A 19,860-nucleotide genomic window follows, 5' to 3' on the forward strand; every position below is an offset into this window, starting at 1 on the left:
AGTGGCTTATAACTTGCACTTTAAAATTGGTGTTGCTGGTCCAGATCTACAACTGAGATCTGGTCTAGTTCTACAACTGAGAGCGCTCCAAATGCATACCATTCCCATCTCCTCTTTTCATAGTTGCTGGCTGAAAAATGGAAAGCATCTTACAGGATGGTCAGTTCCCCCCCAATGTGGTGGAAATATATATTGTGTATTTTTTATCCAGTCCAAGTCTTAATCTCAGACATTCTCCAAGGCTAATATCTATCTGTTTTCCTGCTGAAAACCAGAAGCTAAAAGCAATTTGCCCTTCTGCCATATACAAAGGCTTGCCTGCATGCATAGCTGACAGCCTTTGACGGGACTTTCCAAACAGGTACAAAGATGGCAAGCCAGTCAAGGAGAACCATACTTGCTACGAACTTGATCCAATGAAGTACAAGCTAGGCATAAGAGATGTGAGACCGAAGCATGCTGGTAATTACACCATAGTCCTGAGCAATGCTAAGCATGGCCTATATGAGAACTTCACTCTCCAACTGGTCGTGACAGGTAAGCACCTGATGTTCCTAAGTATTTCTATTGCTCTCTTGCATTTCTTTTGTGATGCTGCCTTGCCAGGCCAGTAGGCACGTTGAATTGTCTGTGGTATTTCTTTCTGCTGATGGATATGATGTTATGCATAGCACTGAAACAGACTGATCAGGTTTTACAGGGTTCAGGCTGGGGCAAGGCAGTACCAGCAAAGGGGTGGTGTGAGGTTCATGAGAAGTGGGAAGGTGAGTATTACTAAATGCAGCCCCAGGCACGGAGGTCCTTTCCCCAGCTGAGTGCATTCCTGAGTGCTCTCCTATGGCTCCCTGCCTTAGGTAAAGCGAGAGAGGCTCTTTGGGCAGAGGACCACGTGCCTCCAGCCACACCAAGCATTGTGGGGGAAGGACACTGCTGTACGAGGGGCCAAAAGCTAGGTTGAGTGCTCCTCGCTCTGCCTCCATTCCAGCGCCTCCTGTTACTGAGTGCCCAGGGCTCAAATATCACATGCACCAGCTGTTCATGCTACTTGTGACAAGTATGCCATGGGCTGGCCACCTCTCTTCTAAGGAATAGGCCAGATGATCTTTTCACTTGCTGTGGAGCAGCACTGTAATATTGTGTGGGGGGCAGCAATAGTCTGACAGCACACAAAGGAAAAAAAATAAGGAAAATATCTAAAAGCAAACAATTAATCTGGGGAATATACCATCAAGGAGAATGGTGGAAGTTCCATCCAGTGGGATTAAAACCAGTCTAGAGGAAGCATTCCCAGAAGGAAGAGGGAAGAGGGACTGCATTAGCTGAGGGAGCAGAATTAGATGGGTCACTCAGCCTTTCTGTCTCTGACGCCTATTAATTATCCTTCATAGAAATACGTAGCAGGTCTGTATGTTATTTATCTAATGGGGCATTTGAGATAAACTCATTTTCAAGAGTCTTGGAAAAACTGCAAACTATGTGACTTGATGTAGGTTAATTTGAGACTGATGGAGAGAGATTCAAACCACACTTAGTCACCATATCTGTGATGTTTTGAAAGAAAGGCCCTCTCATCACACTGTTGCCTACTGCCTCATCACCTCGTTCCTGATCCTTTCAGTTCAGTAGCAGAGAGACCAAATCATGAAGCAGAATAGGAGTTTAGCGAGAGTTCACCCTGGTTTCTTTTGGGCTTCCTGAGTTTCAGTCAGGCAGTAAAAAAGATAAAGTTATCAATGCTGGTTTGTTTTCTTTTCAATAGTGAATGGGCTTTTCTCCCCCTTCTCTTTATATTCTTTATACCTAAAAATATTCCCCATTGTGCTGTATAGCATTGCCTGTATGCTGCTGTGCCATGCAACTTCCAGTCATTGTGCACGTTTCATTTCACCTTGCACACGCAGAGCATTGCCTCACAAGCAGGGGAAAAAATGAGGAGACACCAAGAGTAATCTTGACACCATTGCTGTCAATGGCAAAACTCCCACTGATTTAAGGTGGGCCAGGATTTTACCTTAAATCTTTGTCCCTAAAACTATTTAGGCTGCTCTATCCCAATGACTTCCTTGGCTGAGGCAAACACACCTGCATTGGCAGTGGACTAGGTCTTTCCCACCTCTGATTTCTGTTCTTTTTTGTCATTATGAAGTGCATCATTTGGGTATCAATCCTCGTTGCACAGTTCTAGTTATGAGCTAATTCATCTGGACAAGTTTTGGTTTATATGTTGTTCAGGATGCATTCGCTATGACTGTCTGCAACACTGGGTACTCTGTGGGTGTGGTATGAGTTGCATTGCACTACTTGTTCTGTCTGGATGACTGGAATATTTTAAAGAGGAGAAAATTAGGGATGACAAATAGCAATTGTTGTTGTTGTTGCTGCAAATATGATTGTTTGCATGTGAAAAGGGAATTCAGATACAGAACAGCCATTCCCCAAACATTTACATAAACAAAAACCTGTTTGCGTGAATGCTTGTGAGAAGCCAAGGACAGGATTTTATTGCAGGTTTCTATTAACTGCTTTGCACGTTTTTCATCTCTTTGTTTCATAAACAACCATTCTCCATCTTGCACTCACATGCAGATCGTGCTTGTTGTTAGCCCTTGTCACAGTTCCACACAACAGAAGGCAGAAGGAATTAATCACAAGTAATTCTTGTGTTGTAAAAAATGCTATTAGCAAACTACACAAAGTCTGACAGCTGCAGGGATGCTCCTAATTGGTAAAGTGCAGACACAAAGATGCAGAGAAATGCATGGGAAAAACAAACAGTAAGTGGGGGTTTTTTGGTAGCCAAAGATTGCCCTAGAAATGTTCGCAAAAATATATGCCCAAAAGTCCAGTCGTCCATAATTGAGTGTCTGAACTTAATGAAGAAATTTGCTCTGCCCTTGGTTTGAATGACACCGCAAATCATCCCTGCCTTTACCCATTGCCTTTGGCTAGTGCTCCTGTCTTGTGCACTTCCACAGCTCATTTTAGCTGAAGTACTGAATTAAAGGGGAGGATTTTTGTGGGCAGAAGTAGATCAAGAAAGACTTTATTCTTGAAGCGTGCTCAGCAGCATCTCCGTGCCTGTCCTTTATTTTCAGACCTGGGCACTTACTGCTTAATCTCCAAAAAATTAAGTGTATTTTTTTTTGTATCTTGCATCTTAATCATGCTGCATTTAAGCTCATAAACCAGTACCCTGATTCTGTCTCTCTAACCATTAATCACCTGGGAAGGTCATGAGCACAAGAATTGGAGAGATTGCCAAGAGCTGCAGTAAATATTCATACTTTGGGCCTCTCCGCCAATATTGTGGCCTGTCCCTAAATTGCAGCCATCACTGAGCTAGAAATGGCCATGTTTAGGGAAGGGGCTGCAGGCAGATGTATTGTCCTGCACTTGTAATTTGGACCCAGGAGTTAATACGCTTTGCGAAATTCTTCTTGGATCAGCAGCGAATGCAGTGATCAGAGCTTCAGTTTTACATCACATCTGAAAAACAGCATCTTTAGCCATGCATCATGCTGGGGCACTGGTTCAGGAAAGGATGCCCCCTACTGAGCCCTAATAGCTTTTCCTGTAGGCTTCCCTTAGAGGCATCTTCCATATATAGCAGATACCATAGCAATCAGTATAATTATGGCATGGACTGCACACAGCACATAGAGAAAACACGGTGGTGACAAGTGCACAAACAGGAGCTATTTCCTCCAAGTCGGAGGTGGGTAATGCAGAACATAGCTCCCTATTAGATGTCAGCTCATCACAGGCAGGCACAAGAGGACTGCAGCATGGTTCCCACTGCCTATGTCTAGGAGCCTGTAGGGGCAGTACCTGTTGGTAGGTGTAAGTACCAGCCTGGCTGCAGGTAGGAACTCCATGGGCGAAGAGCAATGGCTGACTGCCGTGTAGATGACTGACCACTGGGATTCCACTAGAAACGTCCCTTCAGAAAACAGCTCAGCCCATGCTTCTGGCCTCCCATAATCCTAACACCCCTGGAGTCAGATGGTATCAAATCTCACAGGACGCACACATCCCTTGCGGTCTTGTTGGCTCATTGTGGGACTCTTAGGTCTCTGGGAGGGAGCCCATTGCATTTTCGAACCACTCCTTCTTTACATATTTACACATCAAACACTGTCCGTGAAGCGGCGGGTTGCTGTGTTTTTGTTTTGTTTGATTAAATTCTTATTAAGAGCCAAAGCTTCAACAGAATAATGTCCTGAAGAATTCAGAGGGGAGGGAGCAAAGAGAAGGGGTGATCCTAGCAAACAGCTGGTGACTGCACATCCAAGCCAGCCAAGAATGAAAAACGTGGGAGAAATGGAGTTATTCCAGGCGAGAGTACAAAGCAATTTTTTTAAAAAACAAAATCTATTTATGGTCAAGCAGGCTGTGTTTCATTCTCAGCTGTGCACTAATAATCTGGATGTATCTGAGCTCTTGCTGAGGTCTTTATGCAGCAGTCAGCAGGCTCTTAAACCATTATATTTTCATGGACGATTGTAGTGGAGACAAAGCAAACTCATAAAATGGGACAAAATGACCTTCCGCCATCTTGCCTCTCTCTTCCCTGTCCCTAAGCTCCTTTCCTAGGTTCCTTCTGCTGTTTATTAGTAGGCATTGCATTTTCTTACTGCTGCTGTAGGCAGTTGGAATTACATCCATCATACAGTCTGCCAAGCTACAAGCTGTGGGGTGGTGATAATGCAGTAGGGAATGTGGCTGGAGTAAAGACTGCATGTAAATGCAACATTAAGCACTAGGAATAATCTCATGCGTGTTAGTGTCAGGTCACAAGCTCCTAGTCCACCCACGTGGTGAAAGGTGAAGGGTAAAATAAGGAATGGGTCATGGGAGGAGAATGCATAGGTGTGCACAGATGCACATCAGTGCTATGCTTGCTATGCTCAGTTGTGCATTGCTTAAATGTCACTTCTGCTACAAGGTAGGAGCAGTTTAGCAGCCATGCGTAAGGTTATTTCCCAGTCTAGAGTCAACCTGGCTCCCCAACCCCGCAGCCCCTTATTGTTGTTGGTTCCAAGTCAGAGAGGATGCATGCCTGTGTTTGCCAGTGATGCCTGATGAGCTGCTAAGCACAACACTCTGCACCTGCATCAAGATCAATAAACTCAGGCTGTGCTGGACAACCCTCTCCCCTGCCCCTTGCTCTCTTTGCATCATACAAATGGCACTCCTTAGAGTGAAACGAGGGCCTCAGCCCAGCTACAAGCCCTGCAGGCAATGGTCTGGGGAAAGAGATGAGTCTTCCGGACAACATCAACAAAGTTAGACAGTGCCAGACCCCAGGGGGAGTGAACTCCAGAGTGAAGAGCCTCATTCAGAGCTCTTGGAAGTCACTGAAAAGACTCCCATTGACTTTAATTAGCTTTTAAATCAGGACACATTACATGCTGCTGAAGTCCCTGAGCTTTGACGTTGTTGGAGTGCATTACCAGGCCTGTAGAAACACACGTTTTCTCAGTATTGTTGCTCCATTCCAACTAATGATTGGATTGTGTGGACTGTGCCAAATATGTGAAAGCAGGATCACCTCCAATGAAACTACCTATGTCTCCCCTATGTGTCTCTGTCTGCCTACCTGATATCCCTTCCCGCAGTATTGGAGTTACTTGAAAAAAACATCTCTTCTTTGTCCTTTGGGGAAAGCATCCATGCAGGCAAAGCAGAAACAGAATTGGTTGTTTTCCATCACTTGGGCCGGTGAAGCAAACCAGAAACACAGAAGTAAACAATAGTGCTGGGCCCCATCCAAGGGCTGTTTCTGACGACCTGCCATCCGAGTCCACTGCATGGCTTTCTCCTTGTGCACTGTCTGTCCCATACCTTGTTGGGTGGTGTGGGGGGATGTGAGTCAGGGTTATTTATTGAGTCGGGGTTGAGAGGACATTTGGTTTAAAATACAGAACCTCAGTAAAGAAATCATCACAAGTGATTTCTGTCCATCTTTTCCCTTAGAAGAAAATATCAATCCCCAGACAGAGCAGGGAGGGGAGGCTACTGAGTTTACGTGAACTCTGTGAAAGAAGCAACAAGTGGGCTGCACTAATGATTCACAAATCTTGAGTAATTTTCTCACAAACATGACGTGTTCTCCACATGCTTCTAGCCCCAGCCCTCCACTTAGCCCCGTGCCCTCCCTGGGGAGGCCATAATGAAAAAGTCATCTGAGCTCTTTTCATTTTGTTGGATGTAGCCAAAGCAACTTTAGGAAGCGGGGGCGGGGGGGGGGGGGGTCAGGAAGGCCAGTCAGCTTCTGCCAAAAAATCCTAAGCATTCACCTCAGGTCTTGACTGGAGGCAGCGTCTCGCCAAAACCTTTTTTAAAGCAGAGAGGTAAGGGGAAATAAGGCAGCAGCATGTTGTTTGCATGCTGTCTGCTGCTCAAGCCTGCAGGTAGATTAGCTGGTGCCTTTTTCCTTTAAAAAAGCAGGCAGAGAGGGCAGACACACCCTGGGAAAACAGATCTAAAATGGCCTGTTCTGGTAGCAATTAGGCAGATCAGCATTAAGCAGTTTGCTGTTGAACTGAGAAAGAAAAAAAATCCTTTTGCTAGAGAGTTGGCTCTGCTGATCAGGGCTGGACAGCAGAGCTGTTCAACTGGGGTGCGGGAAGTCGGGAAGCCTGGGCGGGACGTTCTCTTACTGGGGAGGTTAGGGAGAGACATGTCTAACCAGGATCTGAAAAAGCAGACCCCTCCCCACACACACCCAAAGTTATGCTGTGGTTTTAACCACAGAACTCCCTGTGGGTGGTTCAAAGCCCCTACAACTTTTTAAATATTTGGCGGTAGAGTAACAGAAAAGGGGGGATTTATAGTCCAGTGATTCTGCCTTCCCAGCCTTCATGTTACATAGGAGGGAGTGTGCTCCAGCCTAGAGGATCAGCGGAGGGAAGGGGCTGGCAATCAGTGCCCAGGGATCCTGCCAGCTGTGTTACTGACCCCCCGTGCAACTCCATCTCCGCCTCTGTTTGTACCCATGGGGGTGATGATACAGACCTGCTCTGCAGGCAGGTACAAATTGAGCAACTAGAAAACACGTTCTGAAAAACAAAACCTCAAAACGAAAAAAAAGACACAACAACAAAAACAACCAAAAAACCCCAAAAGCAAAACTAGAAATAGTCATATGGGGTAGAATGAGATGTTTCTTTCCAGCTGAACCAAAATGTTTTGTTCTCAGTTTATTTAACCCCTTTTTAATCTGTCCCTTTTTTAAAAAATTGAGATCAATCGCAAAATGACAGTTTTAAAAAACGGAAGGGGGTTTTTCTCCCTTTTTCCCTTTGTCCAAAATTCTCCTCCAAATTTGACTTGAATTTTGTGAGTAGTTTTGATCAAACATGCTTCATAGTGAATTTTCTGTTTGCTAAGAAAAGTTCACAGGTTTCTCCTTGTCATGTTAAGCATCCATTGGCTATCTGATAATTTCTTTTCTGTCCTGTTTTTCTTTACACAAGCCTTTGTTCCATCTGCTACTGAGCTCTGTTGTGCCTGCTTCCCCACCCCTCCCCACCCAAAGATCCAAGGAAGGCTGCTATGATACCTGAAAGTTTATCCAAATCTATTCCAACCATGTAGTTGGTCCAACAGAAGATATCACCCGCAAAAACTCTAGCTTCTTGCATAAAATACTGTGAGCTCCTCAGATGGATGATGGCTGTGAAGTATAAATTATATCCTTCATTTTCACCCCTTCCAAGTCAGTCAATTCAAAATGGTTTTGATTTTTTTTGTGTCTGTTTGACATATCCAGGGAAATGTTTAGACACATGGGTTTGCACTCGTGTGTGTGTTGTGGAGGATTAGAGAGGCAATCCAAGTGAAAGTGTCGGGGTGGCCAAGTGGTCTATGGTGCCAGACTCAAGGGATAGCTGCCTTCTGTAGTGGGAAGGTGCTCTGGTCTCTGTGTGGAGGTGTGGGTTTGGATCCCACTGCTAACACTAACATTTTGACTTCAGGAGGCAGTACTTCACGGTCAGGGCGGCTAGGATCTGGAACCAACTTCCAAAGGAAGTGATGCTTGCTCCTACCCTGGGGAGTCATCAAAAGGAGGCTAGATAATCACCTAGCCAGGGTCATTTGACCCCAGCATCCTTTCCTGCAAATGGCAGGGGGTCAGACTTGATGATCTGCTTAGGTCCCTTCTGACCCTACCAACTATGAAACTATGAAAGTTGTAAGTGTTCCTTTGAAAGAAATTAATAAGCAACTGTTGAAATGCTTTGCTGGATCAGACCTATCATTAATATCAGTGGCCAGTGGAAGAAGCTGCCCACCTCTGCCCATCACGCAAGCATATGAGTATCGTTGCAGTCAGAGGTCATTGAAAATAAAGCAGTGTCCATATATTCTACTATTAAAGAGAAGTTATCCTTTGTCATCTTCTCAGACTTGGAGAAAGGCAAACTTAAAGGTGATAGGCAGAGCATGTGGCCCCCCACAGCAGCAGTCTTAGTGTGAATGCCGGTATAAAGCACAGAAAATCTTTTCTATCAGTTGGGGAATGATTGTGGTCAATGCCCCAAATCCCTGTACAGATTGTTTTCCTTTAATACAAAGGCTTAAACATGGCACTTGAAAGGAGGGTAAAATTAACAGAACTTTGATCAATTTGAAATGAACAGTAAGTGGAACTGTTTCTGATTGCTTTCAGCCATGCAGCAGCGTGGGGGTCTTTCGATATTCAGGTCAGCTCTTATACTAACAACAGCATCTCAATAAAGAGGGGCTGCAGATGCAGTGAAGAGAAAAACCCAATTTAATGCACTCTGAACCCAGTGGAAGAGAGCTGGTTTGAAACACGGCCCCAGAACAGAGAGCTCGTCTGGTCTGGGTGACTTTTGCTTGAGCTAAGGAAACAAGTAATGGAAGGGAAGTGGCTAGGGGAGCAGAAGGAGAAGCTTCATGGGCACTGAAAGAGGGAGGTGATGGTGTGAGATAGCAGGTCAGGTGCCAGGCTTCCAGTCTTGCCCTAGGCTGAGGACTTGTATGGTTCCCAGGGTTGCAGGTCGCCTCTGAGGAACATTACCTGATGGAGCAACACATTCTTCTTGCAAAGGGGCTGCAGGTCAGCTGTGTGCTGCAGGGCGAGGGAGGGGATTCAGCGCTGCAGGCTGTGCGGGGCCCTGGAGAGCTCCATGCAGAGCGGCATAAGAACATCAGAATTGCCATTTACCGGGTCAAGTCATAGGTCCATCTTGCTCCATGTCCTGTGTCACACAGTGGCAGAGAGTATTGTGGAGCCCAGGACACTTCCTTAGCTTTTGTCAGCACTGCCAGTCTGTCACTTTCACAAGGTCTAAATTCATGCCAATTAATTATTTCCTATGGTTTAAAAAGCCCGCACGCAGTCCAGCCTGATTACATCCATATTGGAGATGCATAATTTAAAGTGTGACCAGAAATATATTTGGATCCTGGCAGTTAAAAATGAATTCCTGCCCCTTGCCATCCCTCACACATACCAATGAGCAGAGCTGTATGCAGTGCCAGAAGACAAAACACTGCGCAGTAAAGCAAATGTGAAGAACACAACAATGGGTATGTCCACACGTGCTCACAATTTGAGGCAATAAACCCTGGTGCAGTTTGTGCCAGAGTTTACTGCTCCTGGGTGCCACATTTGCACGTGCACCTTCAGACCACAGCACGTTGAACCGGGTTGGGACAGCCTCGGCTGGCAGAAGGCTTGGGGGTCAGCCTGCCTGACCTGGCTCAGTGTGCTGCGGAGGGGCTGGCTGGGGCACGAGGGTGCTCCAGTGTGGGGCTAGCCAGCCAGCAGCCCCCACACCTTTGTGCTGTGGCCAGCCCCATCAGTGTCTACACGTGCGTTATGGAGCACTAAATAATGTCACTTGTAGGGTAGCACTTGTATTGACACTGTACTTATGGAGGCCTTTAATTAGTTTACTGTGATCTAATAGGGCTGCACGTGTAGACACGGAGACTTTATTGAGGAGCTAATTAGTCAGTTCCATAGTAAACATCTCATGTAGACACACCAGATATATGTTAATGGGGAGGGGGTTACTGGAGAAAATATATTGTTTGTCTACACTGAGGTATTCAGTAAAAATGTCCCTCTGTTGCTAGGGTAGACAAGACATGGGTTGTCACTATTCTTCTTAATGTTGATTTATCTAATTCTGGTCAGAGCAGGTCTGGCTGAGAAGCATCAGTAGCTGCATAAGCCTTGGCTACACTTGAGTTCTTGGGATTGAAACCACTGATAGAGGTTCTTAGCAAGAGCGGGGTTTCTGACGCAGTGCCCACTCAGCTGAACAGAGAAGGGTTCTGTTGGATTCAGTGGGCACTTCATTAAGTAAATGAGAGTGGCTTATAGGGGTTTAGAAGTCTGGATCTGGTCAGTGAAGAACTTCTCCAATACAGGAACTGGAAATGATGACTACAGACTGTCCCCCGAGGACCCCTTCCATGCCCTGGTGCAGGGCAGATACTGGGTTCAGACGAGATCTGTAAGGGTGTGTCAGAGTAGGGCAACATCACATGGTGCTTTGGAGATTCAAGGCAACCCTATAAGCCACAGAGCAGCTAAGCAAGTCTGCAGTAGTGCCTTAAAGGCACCTTGGTTTTCCTCCAGGACACTGAGGATTTAGGCCTGTCAGTTATTAGAGACACCCATGCCCCTTTACTCCTAAGAAAATCTAAGTCATCAGACCCCCCCGCTCATCAACCAGCCGCCAAGGGACTCCCCGCTTCTCACTGGCCGCCAGGGGGTACCCTGACCAAAAAAGGTTGAAAACCCCTACATTAGACTATTTACGCAGTTTTTTTATGCAATGCTTTAATGCGCAGAAAATAGTCTACTGCACATTAAAATTCACATGTCGATGCACCCAGTGAGATGCCAAAAATGCAGATAAATGCTTAGTAGAATTCTGCTAAGTGCCCGAGTGTTTCAATCTAGTTGAGTTAAACAAATAAAAGTCATCTGAAAACAAAGTAATGCCTAAAGATATTAAGCTCCCAGGAGAGGGGGGGGAGAAGTCTTTTCTAAAACTTGTTTTAACTTTTGATTGTCATTCCCATAACTAATTGCTATCTCCACAATAACTGTTATGTAGCACTGTGAAGAAAAACAACGGGAGGTATTTTCAGCAAACCCCTTTAGTTTTAAGTAAATAATTGGTTTAGCCTCATAAATAATTACTTCATTTGATGAATCATTTCAACTCATTTTAGGTTTCAGTAATATTTAATAGTCCCATACAGTAAAGTAATTGTGGAATTAGGAATTCATTTGTCACTCATGTAACTTATTATTTTAATTAGATCAAGTAAAAAAAAAAAAGCTCTCTCTTTTTTAGAAAGATAATTTAAGTGACATTCAATATGTTCATCATTTCAGCGAGGGTACAGCAAATTGTCTTAATATCCAAATGCATTACCAGAGTGTACGTACATGCACATGCAGACACTTAACATCTGAGCCCCCAACCAAAAGGCCATGATATTTTTGTAACAATGACCTTGACGCCTTTTTTCTTTGATGGAAATTGCATACAACTTCTGTCCAGACATGCTGAATGAAAGAGTTGAAACTGAAGAAAAAAATGTTCTTGGGTCATGGAAAATAGGTTTCTGTCCACCAGGGATCAGTAATGAACTCTATGACTGCAAATAATTTGGTGATAGGAAATGAGACGCCAGGTAAAAATGGCCTTTCCTGGCAAAATATGAGTCACTAGTTCCCAATGCTTTGCCCTTATGAATGGCATTGTACATCCAAGTATCTCAAAGCACTTGCCTAGCAATGGGGAATTAGCCTGCCTAGCCCCTCTGCTGAACAGGTATCTTTCCCTCCATGTTACAGATGGGGGAGTACAGGGTACAGAGAATTGAAGTAGTTTGTCCAGTTTCACACAGTGGGACGCACTCAGAAGACCCAGCTCTTCCCCAGCCCTGTGCTTAGTAGTCTCTGATTCAGTGCCAGAAAGGGGAACACAGTACAACCTACAGTACAGACATCTGAAAGCCAAGAGAGGTCAACCACTTTTTACCTTAAACTCTAATCAGAGACTAATGATGGGTATTTACACCAGCTAATGTTTCACTATCGCATAAGACTTGGGGCATTGCTAAAGCCTCTATAGTCAACGCCCCACTTTTTATCTCATTGAAGAGGAGGCTTATATATTTTCAGGCTGAGATGAGGTCAGCAGACCTTTCAGAGTCTGACCTGGCAGCCATGAGAAGTGAAAAATGAGGATCCCATGGAGACATGGAATTGGAGCTAAAAAGCAAGGCCGGTCAGTTCCCCAGTTCCCAAAGAGGGCTGAGGGGGAAGAAGGGCAAGGGTTGAAGATTGATGAGGTGGGCAATAGCTCATATTTACATATCTGGGGCCAGTTTGACAGGAGAAAAAATAAGTTAACCCAAAAAAATAGAAATCTAATCTACTGTAGGCTTGCCGACTTGTCAGAAGTCTTCGAGCAAAGCAGCCACACTCAGCTATGCAGAGGTGTTCCAACGAAGCACCCTGGCCAATAAATCTGTGTGATTTCCTGTTCGGAGAGACAGACAGAGAGAGATGGCTAGGGATGGGCAGAGCTGTCTGCATAAAGGAAGAGTCCGTATTTTCACCCCAAACCCAAACCCAACCTCTCCAAGTTTAGGAAAAGTTCAGTTCACTTGGTGGGGGGGGCGGACTTTATTTTTCACTGTTGTATTTTTTCTGAGAGAGCTGGAAATTAGAGAGACAACTTGTTCCTTACCAGTGGCAACCAGAAGTAGTGGAAATGTCTCACAAAAGCCTTTTTTCATGAGATTTCCAACCCAAAAGGTTTGGGTGTACAGTTTCTGGCCCCAGATAACAAGTGGCTTTGTTTAATAGTTCTGCTTGTGGTGAGAATTGCTTCACACAGCCCCGCTATTTCCTCACCCCTCTGTGTGCCCCTTGCTTTGCAACCCCTGCCCTGCTTTCCTCTTTTTCTGCAGCACATAGTGCAAGATAACAGAGGAGGAAAGCAGTTTCCAAGTCAAAGAGGCTTTGTTGTAAGGTCTCAGGAGAGACCATGCACAATGATAACAATGTTCCAGGGCTCCAGCTGTTAGATAAGAGTCTTCTAAGCCAACTACACTTTTTGGGGGAAATACAGGCATCAAAGAATAGGAATTAGGAGAGAGTTTCAGTTTTTACCTATAGGGGGTGCATCTACATGTTCATTAACGTGCGATGGTTACTGCACATTTAATTTAGTACGTGTATAATCAAGTACTAAATAAATGTGCAGTAACTAGAGTTACCTTGCAGTGGTGCCAGCGAATGCCTTTTTAGTAACACTACTGCGCAGTAGCCTAACAATACTGCGCAGCAGTGTCTTAGCATGGTTTGTGCTGTGACGCACTACTGCACATTGTTATTAGGCTACTGCACATTAAGCATCTCGTGTAGACACACCCAGGATAGACCTAATCCTTGAATGTTTTGCTGCTTAGATTTATCCAGGAATAGTCAACATTTGAAGACCGCTAGAATGAACGTGGTGGAGCTCACATAGTTTTAAAAATCCCACAAAATACCCAGGCTGATGACTGTACAAGGGGTGTCCTTTCAGTATCACCATCAACTTGCAATCATCATTTCACCCCTGATGCTCCTCTTAATGTTTGGGCCTCCTCAACTCATACAGCCTCAAGCAAGCCTGTAAAGACGGGGCATGCCAAGCTCATGGCTCTTCTCCAGCTTTGAATGGCCAGTATTTATCATGTCACTTCATTCACTGGGTATGTTTCTTTTACAGAGAGGCCGAAAATCTATGAAAAGGAGACTGATTTTGAGAAGGTTGAGCGGGTGGAACTGGGAAGTAAACACAGACTTCAGTGCACTGCAAGTGGCAACCCTGAGCCTGAGATCCACTGGGAGTGGCAACCATGCAACCAGGCAGGACTTCAGTAAGTGGTTATGCATGGGGCTGTCTTCGAAGGAGAAGTTCAGCATGAGCAGCTCGAGACATCCTTTTTCTAAGACACTGTGTCCTCATTATGCTCGGGTACCTGCAAATTGAAAGAGTTCAAGGGTTGGGTGCAGCATTCATTTATTCATTTCAAAGAGCAAGTCCCCTGCCCACAGCATGGACAGCAGAAGTGTTCTGAATCAATCCCAACCCAGAGAGGTCCCCTTTGGCTAACGTTATTCAGCCCTTATCCCCTCTGCTAACAGTGTTGACAGAATTCTTCATCTCTGTTGAAATCAGTGGGGGTTTAGCCATTGAATTTATTAGCAGCAGGGCAAGATCTTTAGGGCCAGGTGTGAAGGTGGTTTGTGCATTGTGAATGTCTGTCCACAGTCCTGTTCCAAGACTAAGGAGCTCATTTGACACAGCAGATAGTTACCCTGAAGCTACAGTAGATTCAGAAAAGTGATCAAGAATGGAAAGGTTGTATCACCCCATTGCAGCTTCTGTGAAAAATAATAATGATGCATTGTAGGATAAGGATCTTAAGAGGTTTTTGTTTTTTTAAGGCAGATGTTACTGGTTGTTTTAAGGAGGCATTCATAATTCTCACTTGACTTAAAATTTGGATTTGGTAAAAAAATAAACTTCTACAAAGACCTGTGACCCACGGAGAAATTTCCAAATCTTTGCATTCCAACAGAAGCGGCTACTTCGAAAACAAACAGACTTCCCCCCGCAGAATTTGCAGCCACGACTGCAGGTTTCATACATTCCTAGCTTGTTAGGGCCGAACTGTAATAATCAACCAGTCTGACTTTAGCCAGGTTCTGAAGTGTAACAACAGAAACAAAACCGGCTCCATTGATTTTCATTATACGAGCTGAGAAATAAAAAAAAAGAAAGAAAGAAAATGAGCAGGAGGCAAAGAGTGAAAAGAAAATTGGATTTTCAAAATCAATCCAGCTGCAGTAGTCTAAGGAGTAGCAGAACCATGGAAATGTACTTGTTTAAAGCAGAAGCTCTGATTCTCACTTAAACTAATCACCACGTTTATGCTGTTCTGACAATAAACAACACCCACCTGATGGCTCCTTTGTGTTGTCAGAACGGTGCCCAGGCCCCCTCTTGTTACCAGGATCAGGTGGGGGCTGTTTTTACCTGACAGCATCCCTTTCATTTATCTGTTTGCTTCTGTATATTTTCTGGTGTGCTTTGGGTATAGACCAAGGAAGCCACGGATTTGTGTGAGAAACCCCCAAGGGCAGATCTGAAGGAAGAACGTACCCTCTAGTGTAGAAAAGGCAGCCTTCTTATCACTGCAGGGGCTATCGATGGGCAAAGCCTTTGAGGTTCAGGCTCAGTGTGAAGTCTAAGCAGATGCTCACCCACACCAGCTCCACATGTGCAGGTGGGATCCTAGGGGCCTTCTTCATTGATTTCTTCTGAGCGGCTGCCCACCCACGCCAAGCTCCTGTGTCGTAGAGTGGATGGAAGGGGCAGCATGAACCAAGTGCTTGGCTGTGAACATGTCTTTGCTAAAAAACTGGCAGCAGCAGGAGGGTTGATAGAAGCAGATGAAATCCACCAAGCCTGGATCTGTCAAACAGGAACTCAGCGAGTTAAAGTGAGGTGCTTCGTGATGTTTCTTTCGTACATAGAAGTTCCTTTGTTCCTGTGGAGATGTTAGCAGAGCGGCCTACAGGGAGAGGCCTTAGTGCAGACCTAAAAGGGGAGGGCTTCGCTCGGTGAGCTCCCATGGGAAATAAGGGAGCCAAACCTAACAACACTGCTTGCAGTTTAACTCTCTTCTGCCATGAGAAGCCTGAAGTCAGATTTTCCTTCCACAGGCAGATGTGGGAATACAGGGAGAAACATACTGTTTGGTTCCTCCCCGCCCCCTCCTTTTACTCTTTCATTTGCAAAATAGTAGTGGAAAATATTTGAAGCTCAGGTTGCAGTTTCAACTCTTTTTCAAGGTCTTGTTTGATGACAGGCTGCTGGACACAGACAGGCTGCAAAGAGCAGCTCCCAGACAAAGCTAGCTTAGTGCAGCTGCTTCCCCAAAAAGTTATGTCCCCTTACGCCTACCTGGTTCTGTAGCTCTACGTATCCCAAACTTTCAGTCTCAGCAATGGTACTGTGTCAACCCAAGTGGTAAAAGAAAGAGTAGCCCAGTAATTGGCCTTGAGCTGGTTCACAGATGCACTTACCCTCCCTTCTCCCCGTACATGTACACAGAAAGAAGCAGCTGAGGATTTGTAGACCTTTGTTAGTCTTTGCACTGGCTTCTTTGCAAGGGACTATCACTAAAGGGCTTTAGATTAAACCAGAATGGAAATACTATAGGGCAACATCTCAGGAAGAGGGCTGGACTGGGTGACTTCAGTTATCTGTCAGTCCCTTCCATCCAGGGTGGAATAGTAGACTCTGCGCTGGAAGTACAATAGCCCCGTCCCTGTGTTAGCAGCACACATGGTATGGGCATAAACACTGAGCCAATTCAGACTCAAATACTTGACCAGGCAGCAAAGGACCTTGCATAACCCTGTTCTCTGTGCTCCCTGAGCCATCCAGTCTCTGATGTTATCACTTTAAATACAATTGCAGAGTGGTGTCTACTTCTGCTAGCCTCCGGGACAGCCTTATCTCTCTCAAGCAGAAGCTGTAGGAGGATTCCTGTGGGAAATGACACACTCCACACCCTCCCCCCATTTCCTCCTGTTGTTTCATTTCCTCTCCTCCTCTCTCTCCCTTTCTTTCTCCATGTACTCAAGAGCCCCACCATGCTATCATTGTTCATTCTCCGTGTAGCTGTAATGTGATTTGCTTCCTTTGAGGTCTGGCCCTCATGGCCATAAAGTGGAATTGCTTATAGGCAACTGTGAAGGGCACTTTGTGATCACACTGCTCCAAAGGGCACTAATGCTGATGAAGCCTTTGCTGATTCAGAGTTCAGCACATGCCCTTTGGTGGTATGGCAAAACCACAACTGCTCCAGCAGGTGCAGTACCACAGGGACTTTCCATATTAAGGGCCTGGTTGTCGTAAGTGCAGCTACCACAACTCTTGAGGAAATCAGCAGGATTTGTGGGTGCTCTGTGCCTCTGAAAATTAGGATGTATACACTGTGGTTTAAATTTACCTTCTCTAATCCTGTTTGGATGCAAGGTTGAACTCCTCTGGGAAGTTCAGACTCCCTCCTTTCCTGCCCAACTCATTGAAACTTTGGCACCTCTACCAAAACTGCAGTCATGTGTGCTGGGGATGTTGTGATCAGAGCACATCACTTTTTGCCGGCTGAATTCCATTTACTAACCCACCATCACATGGTAATAACCAACCTGGGCTGGATTTGAACTGACAGCTTTTAAATGAAATACACCATAGTCCGGCACAGACAGGCATTTCCTGAGCTATCAGACCCTTTAGGGGGGCTAGAGATGAAACTTAAGTGCTATTATGCTCTGTAAAGTGTGTGTTCAACTCTGCCTAATGTGCAGGGCTGTAGTTAGGCAAGCCAGAAAGTCACTTGTCTTAAATAAAGCAAATTTTCCTTTTATGATTACAGGACATCATGTTCTCTCTTCATTATCTAGCCTCAGTTTTAATTCTTGAATGTATGCAAAATACTGAATTAATTTTCAGTGAATATGCATTATTATTATTCATGGACTTTTCCACTTCTCCCTCCTCCACTCTCCTCAGAGGCTCTTCTCCCTCCTCCACTCTCCAAACCCTTCTCCTGCAATTACCTTGACTGCTTGGCTTTTCTAGGCTGAGATACAGACAGTCTCGCCATTTGCTCCCTGCTGTTCAAGTGACTGGGGTTCTGAATTTCAGAACGTACAGGAAGGCTCTGATATGTTTAATGAGCAGCGGCTGTAATGATCTGCAGGTGTAACTCCTGTTCTGTGACTCACACTTGTGTGGTTTGATGCAACTACCCAAGACTGCTGTATCTTTAGTTATTTTGTAGGAGTGCCTGCAACAACAAAGCATGAACCGGTCGGTGGTTTGGGCATTGACCTGCACGTGGCTGCAGTTCCCTCCTTCTCCAGGAGGTCAAATCATAAAATCTCTGTGTACTGTAATTCCCTATTCATAATGTGAATAACAATGTTTCCTCGTTTCTGGGATACTTTAGTGGGAGCACGTTCAAGATTGTAAGGCGCTCAGCTACTGCAGCAGTGTGGCCATACAAGCATCTCAGACAGTAGCACAGGAATGTTCAATAAGCCGAAGATCTCGGCTTGCAGGCTCACCACACGCATTCATCAGAGAGCCGGGGATTTTTCATTGCTGTTGGAGTGCTGACCTCTGTCTCTCCCATGTGAAACATCTCGGCATAACCACCCAGTCTGCAATGGTCTTTACACTGAGTTAAAGCTAAATGAGTTCCTCACACAGTTTGAGTAACCAGTATGGCTAGAACCAACCCACATTAGAATGCCTGTTAACTGCTTATACATGCTGTTAATAAAACTCATTGTGTTCTCATTGTTTGCTAACTTGGGGACTGCAGTTTAGATGCAATCTGGCAGGTTAAACCACATTTGAAAAATCATTTTTCTAGATAAAAGCTGAAACCGGATTTTAAAATAGTTTTCCAAATCAGTCTGAAATGCTATGTCCACCAGAAGGCGGACATTTTTATCACTCAGTTGTCATCGGTGCTTTCCAAAGAGCCCAGGGGTATTGCCACAGAAAGAGGCCACCTCTATTTGAATGTTGCCTATTTCTGCCTCCTACAATGAATCGTGCTTTTCAATACCATCCTCCTTTTTCAACCTCCAGATGCAGACCCCATCAGCAAAGAGTCGTGGTTCGGGAAAACATCACTGAGGAAGACGGGTCCATGGGCAACAAAATAAAGAGCATTGAAACCATGTCTGTGATACACGGAGAGAGAAAAAAGGTATGTTTCTGGGAGCACTGATATCATGGGCAAAGAATGGAAGAGATGATGCATTCAAGTAAAGATGCAGGCCCCATGTTTCTCAGGCACTGATTTCCCTTTCACTGCTAACTGTTAACATGCTTTACATTCCACGGCCCTGGGATCATTTTGAGCTCTTGACTGTTTATGAATGTTTAGGACTCTGGCAATGATGTCATTTTTTCTTCTTGAAGCTTCCCAAAGACCTGGGGGTCAAAAACCTTTTGGTCTTACTCAGCCTTGAGAAAATGTAAGGCAGGCATTGCATAAGGGGGCAAGGTGGAGCGTAAGAGCACAGAGGCAATAATGGCCCTAAGCTGTTAGTATTTTCCATGTGCAAAGTGCTCTATGATGGGCTGAACAGCTAGGTTACCAATAACATTGTGACCGGGGAAAGCATTATCATTCCAATAACAGTAGCTCAGGATCTACATTATTAAAGGATCCCACTAAGTTTGGGTACCTCCAATTTTTGGGTGCTCAATTTGAGGCAGATTGGCCTCATTTGCTGAAGTTCCAAGTGCTGCAGGTCCCCTCCCTGCATTGTGGCTGTTCATTACCCCTGGGGCACCAGCCACCCCACGGTGGATTGTAAGAGTAAGGCTCTATCCTGTCTCCTTCTGCCCTGGCTGGCTGTGTTAGCTAGCCACAGAAGGCCTCCTGCAGACTCCAAAGAAGGGGCACAGTGAGTATACTCCCTCTGTGTACCAGCTGATGCAGCGTCTTACAGAGCTTTACCTAGGCGCATGCCTTAGTTGAACAAACATGTGCATTTCAAAGACCAAGATGATGCCATTTATCAATGTCCATTCCAATCAGTGGTAACTGAGTCTGTGAGTATTTGGCTGTAGGTATACAGATTTCAGATCGTGCCCCAAGAAGGTTTGTGTTTTGGCTGAGGCAGTTGTTTAACCCATAGTCCTTGTACTTACTGGGGTTACTGGTCTTGGGGTGCTGTCACAGTTCCAAGATATATATATGCAC

The 19,860-nt window shown here is 45.1% G+C and overlaps 1 protein-coding gene across 2 annotated transcripts in view; it reads left to right on the plus strand.

Moving 5' to 3' along the window:
- The window catches only part of LOC109313679 (vascular endothelial growth factor receptor kdr-like), a 169,778-nt gene that overhangs the window by 84,045 nt on the left and 65,873 nt on the right, over window positions 1–19,860 (plus strand). For both annotated transcript variants that reach the window (XM_019540354.1, XM_019540355.1), the window contains exons 9-11: window positions 362–537; window positions 13,785–13,935; window positions 18,735–18,855. In XM_019540354.1, coding sequence (XP_019395899.1) covers window positions 362–537; window positions 13,785–13,935; window positions 18,735–18,855 — 448 coding nt within the window. The remainder of the gene's footprint in view (window positions 1–361; window positions 538–13,784; window positions 13,936–18,734; window positions 18,856–19,860) is intronic.

The sequence above is a fragment of the Crocodylus porosus genome, unplaced genomic scaffold, assembly GCF_001723895.1.
Source record: "Crocodylus porosus isolate Cpor-Errol unplaced genomic scaffold, CroPor_comp1, whole genome shotgun sequence".
Lineage (NCBI taxonomy): Eukaryota > Metazoa > Chordata > Crocodylia > Crocodylidae > Crocodylus > Crocodylus porosus.